General features: G+C 36.7%; 2 protein-coding genes across 3 annotated transcripts in view; one reads left to right on the top strand and one right to left on the bottom strand.

The window, feature by feature from the left end:
* LOC148117681 (zinc finger protein 431-like) overlaps positions 1 to 12127 on the top strand; it is a 65427-nt gene extending 53300 nt beyond the window's left edge. For both annotated transcript variants that reach the window (XR_015736846.1, XM_087902351.1), the window contains one exon: positions 11953 to 12127. Coding sequence is in view for 1 of the 2 variants with exons in the window: in XM_087902351.1 (XP_087758477.1) it covers positions 11953 to 12001 (49 nt within the window). In the remaining variant the exon portion in view is untranslated. The remainder of the gene's footprint in view (positions 1 to 11952) is intronic.
* Positions 5708 to 8820, bottom strand: LOC148117682 (zinc finger protein 431-like). Its single transcript, XM_087902222.1, has 4 exons — positions 8800 to 8820; positions 7916 to 8042; positions 7662 to 7722; positions 5708 to 5726 (listed from the first exon to the last, which is right to left on the bottom strand). The coding sequence occupies exons 1-4, from the start codon at positions 8818 to 8820 to the stop codon at positions 5708 to 5710; spliced, it is 228 nt and encodes a 75-aa protein (XP_087758348.1).
* Positions 12128 to 12536: the final 409 nt, after the last annotated feature.

The following is a 12536-nucleotide window of genomic DNA, read 5'->3' as shown; positions in this document are numbered from 1 at the left end:
AATTGTTTCCAGGTCATTAAGAATTTCTTCCTTGTTTTCTCTAGTTATGTTGATTATTTATGTCTGTTTAGAGCAATGTCTCCTGTAGATTAGGCTTGCCTTACACTATGCAGTTGAGAATTTTATTAAACTTATAATCCTTCTGCTGCCCAGTGCTGGAAAGCAAGTCCTTCAACTGCTTCAATGCTGTGCCTTATCTGGTCAGTTAGAAAGAAATATAGACCAGTAAATGAGTGCTGCCCTGTGTAATAATTGAGTTCAAAGGTCAACTTTAAACCATGTGCAGTCCCAGCACAAAAAGTGATAGACAGAAAGGAACACAAAAATTTCCATCTTTTGAAAGTAGTCCACTTTAGAAATAAGTAGTTAAGATGACTGATTGAAGTATGATCCTAATTAGTATTGTTAATAAAATCCTAGAGTCAGATATTGGGGGAAAACTGACAGAACAAAAAAGCAACCCAGCAGTCAAATTCACTTTTTACCTCTCCAAGTCATCAGACCGAATGGGGGATGAGATCCTGTCTGCACCCACCTTATATTCCTGTCTTCATCTCCCAAATGGTAGAATTAAAAGCATGAGCCATGTTCTGTCAGATCCTGTCATCCAACAAAGATTACTTCCAGCCTCTAATGTCCAGGAAAGCTTTATTTGCTGGAACAAATACAAAATATTACATTGTAATTGATACATGTTCTAACTGGTCATTTCTAGATTATACAGACCAGGGAACTGAGCATTTAGATAAAGAATAGAACTTATTATGGAACCAAATTTCAGAAGATACACTAGTATGAACAAATTAGAACTGGATAAAATGGTATGAGCCTGCCTAAAAGAACAGGTTTAAGATGAACATCCTGAGAGAAAATGTGTGGCTAAAACTTGTCCTCTAATACGAATCTTTCAACTCTAGAGCACATGGCCATAAAGCCTATTTCAACTTTTTAAAACAATTTTTGGGAATAAAAATTGCTCAGTTCCCTCTACCTTTTCCTTCTTCTAAGCCCTTCCATAGCTCTTCATTGTTTTCTCACTCACAGCCTCTTTTTGCTTTAACGGAAGTTACTGTTTAAATGTGACCTTTATTTGGCATCAGGATTTATGAGTTATTATGCAGAGGATAGTCTGCACTGGACATTGAATGTGTAGTAGAATATGCACACAAGGAACACTGCATCTTGAAAGAAAAACAGGAAGTGCACTGAGAGACTGACAAGAGATTCTACTAAAATACAAAATTTCCTTGATGAGACTCCTGTCTTCCCCTAGGGTGGAAGGCCATAGCTGGAAAGTCTGTGAAGTCTAATCATTTGATCTCTGCTCATCTCTTAGGGATGCTGCTATTTTCCCCAGGCCCAGAAGGGTGATATTACCACCATTGGGAGGTAGATTTTTGGATTATTCTAGTTTTCTCTTCTTATGATTCTCAGGTTATGATGCTCTGGGGAAATGTGAGGGAGACCATAAGTCATGCCATGGGAAATAGTGGTACATTGTCCTCTGAACAGAAAGAACATGTTGGCTGAACTGCCAGATCTTCTGGGAGTTTGATGGATCATAAGACAGAGTGTGGTTCTGTTCATTCATGTGTTGATCATGTATGTAACCTGGACTCTAAACATTCTTGCATTTGGATTAGGAAAATAAAGTAAAGAGACATAGAAAGAAGGCTGCAGTATAGGATAGTGACAAAGAATACATTGCTATTTTCATCTAAAAGCTTTTACATTCAGTATTATGTAAATGAGAAAACAAACAGTGAAAATAATGCACATTCCGGAATGTAAGAGTGAATTTGAATGTGACATGAGATTGTATAGTATCATGGGAAATAGACTCTGATAGCAGGAGGTTGGGATTTCCCACCGATATCAACTAAAATTAAATGACAGCATGTTGTATTGTTAGAGTTGACATAAAATTACACATATTTAGTATGTGTATTCTGGTGCGTGGGCCAGCACCATTACCACAGGAAACACAGTAAATTGTAATGCCTAGACATTCTCTTTATATTCCTGTGCTTATGTGTCTTCACATTATACAGAGTTCTCATAAAATGACACAAATTACTATAGATCACAGCAATCTCCTCAGCATAGTTGCCATATTATTGAAATTAGAATTAAAAAGTAGAGGATTCTCATACTTATGGCAGGTATTTTCTTTGTGGCTAAAATGTACAAACAACCTAAATGTCCGCATATAGAGGAACAGTGCTGTGCCTCATGAGGCCACTGTGCTAAATCAAAATGAATGATGACAACAATGGTCAAAAGCTCATGCACTCCTAAAGTACTGGCATAGTCAGTATTCTGTTCATCAGAAAACAAAATATACTTACAGCTTAGGCTGTAAGTTAGGTGTCAACCCACCTATTTCTCCCATCTGTTTTAATCAACTAGTGCAGCCTGATAAATCAGAGGGAAGAGAGAGCTTCAGCAATGAAAGCCCTCTGTTAAAGGTGGTATGCCTCTGGCCACTGCTAGCAAACATAGCCCACCAGAAAAAGGCAGTTACAAAGAAGCTGCATTTGACTATGCTTCTTGGGTGTTTAGAATCTTTTTCCAAGTTATTTCAGATTTTATGTGAAAATTTTGCCTATTCATTGAAGCATGATTTTTATCTATTTCTATTGAGTTCTACATTTTTATCTGCTCCCCTCCCCTTTGACTCTCTCCCAATATCCCCACACTCCCAAATTACTCAGGAGAACTTGTCTTTTTCTACTTCCCATGTAGATTAGATTTATGTATATTTCTTTTATGGTCCTAATTGTTGTTGAGGCTCTCTGGGATTATGATTTGTAGACTGGGTTTCTTTGTCTGATGCTTAAAAACCATTTATGAGTGAGTGCATGTGATAATTTTATTTCTGGGTCTGGGTTACCTCACTCAAAATAATGTTTTCTACTTCTACATATTTACCTGCAAAATTCAAGACATTATTATTTTCTGCTGTGGAGTACTCCATTGTATAAGTATACCACATTTTCCTTATCCATTTTTTAATGGTTGAGAAGACATTTAGCTTGTTTCCAGGTTCTGGCTATTACAAACAATATTGCTAGGAACATAGTTGAGCACATGTCATTGTGACACTATTGAGCATCTTTTAATATATACCCAAAAGTGTTATTACTGGGTCTTGAAGAAGGTTGTTTTCTCATTTTCTGAGAAATTGCCACACTGACATCAAAATAGGCTGTCCCCTATCCCACCAGCAATGTATGAATGTTTCCTTTGCCCCACAACCTTTTGGTCAGATACTGACTGACTGTCTGTGCTGTGCTTTGATCTGCTTTTGTATTTAAGAAAGTTCTGAAATAAACCCTGGGCTGTTTGTCTGCTTCAGCATGACTGGACACACCTCCCGATTCTATCATGTTGTCTGTTTCTTCTGACTTTTCTTTGGCCTCAAGGATCCCCTATCCAGAAACCCTAGCTGACCTTGTAGGAGCAGCTCCTACAGGTGACATCCAGCTGTGCAGCTTTCTGGGGAAGGGTGTCTTCGTAGGGACACCACAAATTTTAAGGGTGCTCTAAAGTACATTAAGGATCTCCCGGGAGTATCAGCAGTTGCACAGTGTAAATATAAAAAAGAGGTTAGCTGTGCACCATGAAAAACAAGTAAGGAGTAACTCGAGTATGATTGTAAAATAAGTAATAATAAAATAAGAAGTAATTTGTATATAATTTTCAAAAAGTTAAATACAGGCCAGGAAAATAGCAAACAGCTGTTTGTACATTACTTATAGGTATTTTAAAGGTCAGAGGTACTAAGGAAGGACAACAATAATTGCTTCAGTTTTTGAAATGTATAAAAGATATGTGTTCCCGGTTTCCTCCAGAATGAAGTATAAATCTAGAGCTTTAAAAAGTTGTGTATGAATTAATGAGTGCATGTTTTCTTGGTCTGTGTTTTGACTGGTACTACGTTGCTGTTTTATGTGGTTATATTTCTAAAAATGTTAAGTGGTACTAGTACCTGATAGTATGTAATTACTGTACATTTTTGTGTATTCACCTTCTTTTTTATCCTGAAAGAGATGAGGCAGGCATCCTCTACCTTTATCCTTCTAGAAATTTTTATTGGATCAGTTCTAGAACTTTGGGTCCCAAAAGGAAAGCTTCCTAAGGAGAGGCATGACACTGACCACCTTCCTTCGTTATTCTCTGGACCACAGCCTGCCAGCAGTTCTGGAAGAGATAAGGGGTGAATGTGCATGCACAAATGGGAAGAGCTCCTACAGAGAGACATGCTCATGCAAATGGGGCAGCAGCAAAGAATTGTCTGCTTGCAGTTAAAGAGCTGCAGGGATGAGAAACAAAAAATCTTTGATTATGGCCAGAGAAGTTAAAAGTGATCCTTCACATCTGGGATGAGCTCAGTTCTCATAAGGGTTTCCAAAGGGAAGTAGCAATTGTATGTCAGCACAACTCAAGTTTTTGAAGCATTCCAGTGAAACAATGTCTTCACACAAATCTCCAATCAAGAGATTTATTTGAGAGGGAAGAAACCAAAAGCATAAATACCCCTGCCAATTTGGAATGAGGCAGCTGCATACTGAATTTGAATATGGCTCATATAGGGATTCTTAAAACCAGGGGATATCAAAGGAGATTTTGAAGGAGAGAATTTGTGAGATTTTAATCCCTAATCATGAACAAGATCAGAGATGGGCTGGATTTTATACTGAGGGATTGGTTACATTTGTGATAACTTGGAAAAGGGTAGAATGTGGGGCTTTTTGATTTGGTTGTGTTTTGAGAGTGTGTTTCTTTCACTGGCACTTGTTAATGATGGGCTGTTTTCAGGGAGATATTGTTTCTTTAGCCAGTTCTAGATTCAGAGAAAAAGTGCTTTCCTTTGGCTCTGCTTTCAGGTCTGATATGTGTTTCTTTGACTAGCTCTTTCCCCTAACCATAAGGCTCAAAAAAAGGTTTTGTTCATTAGTTTGCTGGTTCAAACAAAGAAAAAGAGATATCATAGCGCTTGAACAGATTTTTACGCTATCCATTTTTTTCTACACAATAACTGATGTTGCTTAACTGACTGTATGTCTGTTGGCTTAAGATCTTTAAAAAATAAGTTATAATAAGCCCTCAGTTTCTTCCACAGGCCCAAATAATTGGGGTAATATGCATAAGCTTTATCAGGTTGATTACACACAAAAGTCTTACTCTTAGATGAATACAAAACATTAAACCACTAAATTCACTTATAGAGTTTTACTATAGTACGATTTTTCTCATGGTTTTGCAAAATACACACATTAAGTTCACAGAGTTTTTCTGCAAGATGGTTTATTTTATGTATTTGCAGATGATTGTGACAAAGGATTTACCACAGATTCCATTTACCATTATCTCTCCAGTCTGTGTTCTTTTATGCATTTGTAGGTGAATAAGATGTGAAGTCTTTCTCACACACATATACATTCCTAAAGTTTCCCTACACTGTGTGTTCTTTCATTACCATGAAGAGTATTGTGGTCTCCAAAGATCTAACCACACTGACTACATTCATAGGGGTTCTCTCTACTCTGTGATTTTTTGTACATTTGAAGATGACTGTGTTTGGCAAAGGCCTTACCAAAATGATCACAATCATAGGGTTTCTCTCTAGAATGTGTTTTTTATGCAATTGAAGATGACTGAAACTTGAAACGGCCTTATCACACTGATTACATTCATGGTGTTTCTATCCAGAATGTGTTCTTCTATGCAATTGAAGACTATTTTGATACACAAAGACGTTACAACACTGATTACATTCATAGGATTTCTCTGCAGTATGTGTTCTTTTATGCTTTTGAGAAGCACTGTGACATGTAAAGGTCACAATGATTACATTTATAGGGTTTCTATCCAGTATGTGTTCTTTTATGCTTTTGAAGACTACTGTGCTGGGCAAAGGCCTTACCACAGTGATTACACTCGAAAGGTTTCTCTCCAGTGTGTGTTCTTTTATGAGTTTGAAGATTACTGTGATGGGCAAAGGCCTTACCACATTGATTACATTCAAAGGGTTTCTCTCCCGTATGTGTTCTTTTATGCTTTTGAAGATCACTGTGACATGCAAAGGCCTTACAACACTGATTACATTCATAGGGTTTCTCTCTAGTATGTGTTCTTTTATGACTTTTCAGATTACTGTGAGCTGCAAAGGCCTTACCACATTGATTACATTCATAGGGTTTCTCTCCAGTATGTGTTCTTTTATGGCTTTTCAGAGTACTGTGAGCAGCAAAGGCCTTACCACATTGATTACATTCATAGGGTTTCTCTCCAGTATGTGTTCTTTTATGATTTTGAAGATTACTGTGATCTGCAAAGGCTTTATCACACTGATTACATTCATAGGGTTTCTCTCCAGTATGTGTTCTTTTATGCTTTTGAAGATTACTGTGCTGGGCAAAGACTTTACCACACTGATTACATTCATAGGGTTTCTCTCCAGTATGTGTTCTTTTATGATTTTGAAGAGCACGGTTTGTAGCAAAGGCCTTACCACACTGATTACATTCATAAGGTTTCTCTCCAGTATGTGTTCTTTTATGCTTTTGAAGATTAGTCTGACATGAATAATCATTACCACACTGATTATATTCATAGGGTTTCTCTGCAGTATGTATTCTTTTATGACTTTTATGAGTTTCATTAAGAACAAAGTCTTTATCATCTTGACTGTATTCATTGGGTTTCATCCCAGTGTGTTTTCTTTTAAGCACTTGAATATGACTGTGATAAGCAAAGGCTTTACCACACTGGTTACTTTTAGAGCATTTTTTTCCAGTATGTGTTTTTTCATTCCATAGAAGGCGAGTGTCATAAGACAAGGCTTTAACACAGTCAGTATACACTGAAAGTTTCTTCTCAGCATTTTGATTTCTTTCAATCCTGCAAGGATAATTGGCACACTTAAAAGCTTTACCATGTTCAAGACACTGTTGAACCATATATCTGTATAAATTAATTTTATAACTTGATCCAATTCTAAAAGGATTTAGGTATTAAGGTTTCATAACACTGTTTACAATCATGTTTGTTTTATAATTAGGGGTTAGGCTGCATCTAAGAAAATAAGTATAATGATAAATTCCTTTGTTTCATGGTTTACCTTTTCACATCTACAATAATAATTTATATGTTATTATTCACATTTTTGAAGACAACTGAATACACTGAGAGATTTACCAACTCTACTACATTCATAAATTTTACTATACTGTGAATCATATATATTTGCTAATGAACTAAGACATTTAGAAGTATTTGTGCAAACCTAAAACTCATGGGGCATTTTTGTAAAGTTTACATATTAATAACGATAGTAGAAAGCCATCAGAATTGTATACTTGAATCAAATTCAACATGTATACTCTACATGGGAACTACTGCATATCTTCTTTTTGTTCTCAAGGAGATGTATGTTAAATCTTTCCAAATCCCTATATTCATAAGCTTATATATACATAGAAAAGGATGAAAAATTCACATACATGAAATTGAGGTGTATGGATTTGTGAGGATTTAATAACCATCTATGTACTTAAAGCTGTGTTTATTTGCATTGCTGGTTTTATTTAAAAGTTCAAGAATAAAGGGCAATCTCATCAGGGACACATTGTTGTCAACCTGCACATGAAAATTACCTTCCATGTCTTCTAGAACATTGCCAATGTTCTTCAGTGTTATGGTCTTCCCAAATGTATCCTAAAATACAGGACCAGAATATATGTCATATTATTTAACAATGTGCCACATTTAGCTTATTATCTTAAGTGCACCAAAGAACTATGACTGCTTTATTCACCTCATTCTTCTTTCTATCAAATTGTAGAACAACATCCTTAACCAAGGAAAAGTTGTGTCCATATTTGTAAACATGAAGGAAATTCATTTTTACCTATAGAAATGAGGTTCCTGTAGGTCTCCAGCATTACATCTTTATAGAGATTCTTCTGGGAAGGATTCAGCAAATCCCACTCTTCCTTAGTAAAGTTGATATACACATCATCATGGGTCACTGCCTTCTAAAATATACAACACATGTGTAAAATTGAAAGCATTACAAAGTTGGAAATGCATACTTCTTTCAGAGTATAGACATATTATTCTGGTATTCCTTACTCTTATTCCATGAAATAGACAGTCACTTTTGAAGGAAATTGAAAAACAGAGTCAACTCTGTCATTTCTGTACTCTTTATATGGGATACCACCTCATAAGAGCAATGTCTATTGAGAGGAAGAGACAACAAAAAAGATCAACAGTATATAGTATGCATGAGAAAATTGTAAGAAGAGTTACAGATGACACAAAAAAGTAATATGGACACACCGGGTGTATTGTGTTTTTAACTACAACACTCAGAAAACAGAGGTGGGTATATTTGTATTTAAGTTGAATGCCAGTCAAGTCTATGCAGTCAGGTCCAGGACAGGAGGAAGTACACATTAAGACACTGTCTCCATTGCAAAAATCAGTGAAAAAAACAAATGGGATAGAAAGACCTGAAAGACTTTTATTGAAGTTCTTACAAATAATTCTGCATTCACTCCAGTTCTGTATTCATCTTCCAGACATCTGAAGTGCCATAATTTAAACTGTAATCCCAATAACAGTTTGTACAAAGCAACTTCGTGTATAAAGCCATTAAAATGGACAGATGAAAACACTAGAAATATAAATGTTGGTCATTAATAACCAACACAGGGCTGAAGAGAGGGCAGAGTAATTCAGAGTTCTTCCTTGTCTTGAATGGAGGTGGGTACATTTTTCAGTACTTACATGGAGATCACAACTTTCCATTGTTCCATGATCAGGAATTCTGAGATCATTTGATCACCTTGATGACCAGGAACCCATGTAATGAATATCCATGTAGACATACAAAATAGTCATATTGATTATAAAAAAAAATCAAATCAAGCCTAACAAGTCAGACAAAGTTCATGTACTTGCAATTAACTGACTCAGAATGCTCAGGCCATATTAATGTCATAAAGACATGACATCCTGGGAATCAGAGTGATACCCTCTGGCAAATTTTAAAATTCAAGATACACATGAAGTTCAGCACAGCAGCATATTCCTGACATTTAAAAAAACCTATATTCCAGGGCTATCACCCAATAATATAAAAATGGATAGAACCAGAAATCATGCCCCCCCTTTACTTTCATGAATTTGGAGCCACACAGTAAGGGCTACTTAGACAAGCAAACAAAGCAATTAAAATAGCAGGTTGCCAAACTCATTAATAGCCACTGTTTCTACTACATGTCATTTTTACCTATAGAATATAGGTAAGCTATAGACTGTAGAGATTAAGCCTATAACAATAGCAAAAGCATTTCAGTATAAGTAGGAAATTGTCTAATTAATGACAAGCATAAAACAGTAGATATAAATGTCAGGAAATTACTTGAGAGTATTGAGACTTATCACATTCAATGAGAACTCTCATCTAGACAGGTTTTTCCTACTAAAGATTCACAGGAAATTGAAAGAAAGCCACCAAGGAGAGAAACTTGTTCAAATATGTGATCTTTTCTGGGAGGTTGTTCATTCAGTCAAGTACATTTTGAACCCAGTCATTATTGGTTCATGGTCAACAATGGAAAAAATGCATTTAGTCATTTCAAGGATAGACATTTAATGATCGTCATCTGCAATGGTCCCTACACTGTCCAAATAAGAAATGGCTCCTCTGGTACTCAAGACGATCTGTGGACACCAACATCTTACAAACCTGAAAACAAGTTACCTATTTCTAACATCAGTGTCACAAAATATCATTAACATTCCAAAAGAGAAAAAATAAAGATGCAGTAAGGGATGAAAGGAAAGTAAGAAGAAAACTGAAAATAAAAGAAAACAAAAAAAACTCAAAAAAGTCATCATTCTACTGACAAAATCAACTTTTGTGTTTTCTTGTTCGTGTTGCCTGCTTTTATGCTATTGTGATTAAATCCTCAAACTGAAAGCATCTCAGGCAGTAAATGGGATTATTTCATTGATTGTGTCAAATCTCACACAATCATTTTAGGAAGAGTAGGAAAAAGTGCAAGATTGAAGGCAAAACACATTTGCAAAGACAGTTTACAGCCTTTCTCTGTTGCCTAGTCACTACCTCATGCTCAGAATGTACCATATCTCAGCACAGATCCACCTTCTTAGGGGCTTCCTACATCAATGATCAATCAACACAATCTCTCACAGACACAGCAGTTTCTGGCTATTATGAACAGAGTCGAGCAAGTGTCCATGTGGTAGGATGGAAGAGCATGCTTTGGGAATATGCACAGAGTGGTATACCTGGGTCTTGCGGTAGATTGACTCCCAATATTCTGAGAATTGCATATTGATTTCCAGAGTGGCTGGACAAGTTTGCACTGCAAGAGCATGAGTCCCCTGGCTCCACATTATTGGAGCATTAGCTGTCACTTGTGTTGTTGAACACATCCTTTCTGTTAGGTTTATGATGAAATCTCCTAATCGCTAATGATACTGAACATATTTTTCAATGTGTCTCATCTATTATAGATTCCTCTACTGAGTATTCCGTTTACAGGTGTACCTCACCATATTTGAATTATTTGGTTTCTGTCTTTTTGCACGAGTATTTTATTGCCCTGAGAGGCAAACCAGAAGCACATAAACCAACACCATATAGTCAGTTATAAGTGGATATTAGCAGTTAAGTAAAGTACAACCATAGTAATCACAGTCAATCACAGCACAATCCATAGATGCAGAAAGGCTAAGTAACAAGAACAGATCTAGGGGACATGCATGGAATTCTGGGAAGACATAATAGAATAGATTTTGTGGGTGCACTGGAGGCAGGTGGAGATGGGAACAGGAGAAATCAAGTAAGCAAGGGACAGAGATAAAGAATAGGAGAGATGACAGGAATGAAGGAGCTGTTTGCACGAGATGTGGAAAAAGTACACTGAAAACTTTCAGAACTACAAGAAAGACACTATTGAAGATTCCTAATAGTGAGGAATACAGAGGCTGAGCCAGCCATCTTCTGTAAATACATGAGGCTTCCAGTGGTAGGTTTGGGACACAAAGTCAGTCACTAAATTTAGAACTACACTTGTTCTGCTAGCAAGATACACTGGGGAAAAGGCGCCTCAGAGTTTGTGAAGTGAGCAACCTATGACTGGTCTAAATTTTAATCCAAACTGTAAGAGGAAGCCAATGTCTGATACTCCCAGGATGGCCAGGAACCAGAACTTGATGGCTTCCAGAATTAGGGTAGAACTAAATACAACTAAACAAGAAAAAAGAAATGAAATGCATTATATCTAAAAATCACAGATTGATTCCCAGCACAAATATCACCAGAGAGAATTTTTTCAACAGCTGATTGTTGCACAGACAGAGATCCCTACCCAAACATTAGCTTGAGTTCTTGGAATACTGTGGAAAGAAGGGGTAAAAAATGTAGGATCTGGAGGGGTTGAGGAACCCAGGAAAACCAAACCTACAGAATCAGCAAAACAAGTCTCATAGTGTCTCAGACAGAATGAAGAGCCAGTCATGGAACATGAACAGCTCTGTATATGCCCTGTGCATGCACGCTTTGGTTGTTAGCTTGGGGTGTTTGTGTGATTACTAAATGTAGAACTCTTGGGCTGGAGAGATGGCTCAGCAGTTAAGAGCCCTGACTGCTCTTCCAGAGGTCCTGAGTTTAATTCCCAGCAAACACATAGCAGCTCACAACTGTCTGTAACTCCTGTTCTTGGGGATCTGACAACTTCACACCAATACACATAAAATAAAGTTAAATAAATCATAATAAATTTTTCAAAAATGTAGAACTCTTGGTATCTCTTACTCTTTCCAATTTTTGTGACCTCTTCATTGCTATTCATTTGCTTTGTCCAGTTTTAATGAGAAATTTTACCTAGTTTTCTTGATCCTTTTTAGGAAGGGTTTTTTGATATCCCTTGGAGGCCTTCTATTTTGTGACAGATGAAAGAGGAGCAATGGACCTGGAGGAATGAGGAATGGGAAAAAGCAAGGAGGGAAGGAAGTGGAAGCTGCAGTCAACATGTATTGTATGAGAGAAGAATAACTGAAATAGAAAATAACAAATGGAAAATGCATTTAGTCTGAGTTTTTTGATCTTCATAATCTGTAATATCCCATATGGCACAAATATCTCAAAACTCTTCTGGCATTCAAGCCAACCTCTTGTCTGACACATCTTGAAATTCCAAGAAACAAATTAAGGATTTCCAACATACAATGCCATAGGATAAACTCCCATTCAGAAAAAGGAATATAATTGTGCTTCAGCTTCAAATTCAAGCAGAAAATCCTTGTTCATGTGCACATCATTCCAGCCAGAAGACTAGGTAGGCAGTCCACAAGTCTATGAAAGTAATACTCTCACTACATTCCAAGACACAATTCCCAACCAATCCTACAATTATCACAACTTACGCATTGGGTGGAAAGCCTCTGCTCAAGTACGGGACACACCACAAGAAGAACAAGTAGGTAAACTG

This window comes from Myodes glareolus, chromosome 27 (genome assembly GCF_982192425.1).
Source record: "Myodes glareolus chromosome 27, mMyoGla1.1, whole genome shotgun sequence".
Classification (NCBI taxonomy): domain Eukaryota; kingdom Metazoa; phylum Chordata; class Mammalia; order Rodentia; family Cricetidae; genus Myodes; species Myodes glareolus.
Note: the sequence above shows the minus strand (reverse complement) of the source record. Positions and strands in the feature narration are given on the sequence as shown.

Bases quoted from the DNA above. Each gene is read 5' to 3' on its own strand.
- LOC148117682 (XM_087902222.1), bottom strand. From the start codon at position 8,820: ATGGAAAGTTGTGATCTCCAT. The intron at 8,043-8,799 runs GTAAGTACTGAA...TGTATATTTTAG, and splicing joins TGGAAAGTTGTGATCTCCAT to AAGGCAGTGACCCATGATGA. The intron at 7,723-7,915 runs GTAAAAATGAAT...CCTGTATTTTAG, and splicing joins CAGGAACCTCATTTCTATAG to GATACATTTGGGAAGACCAT.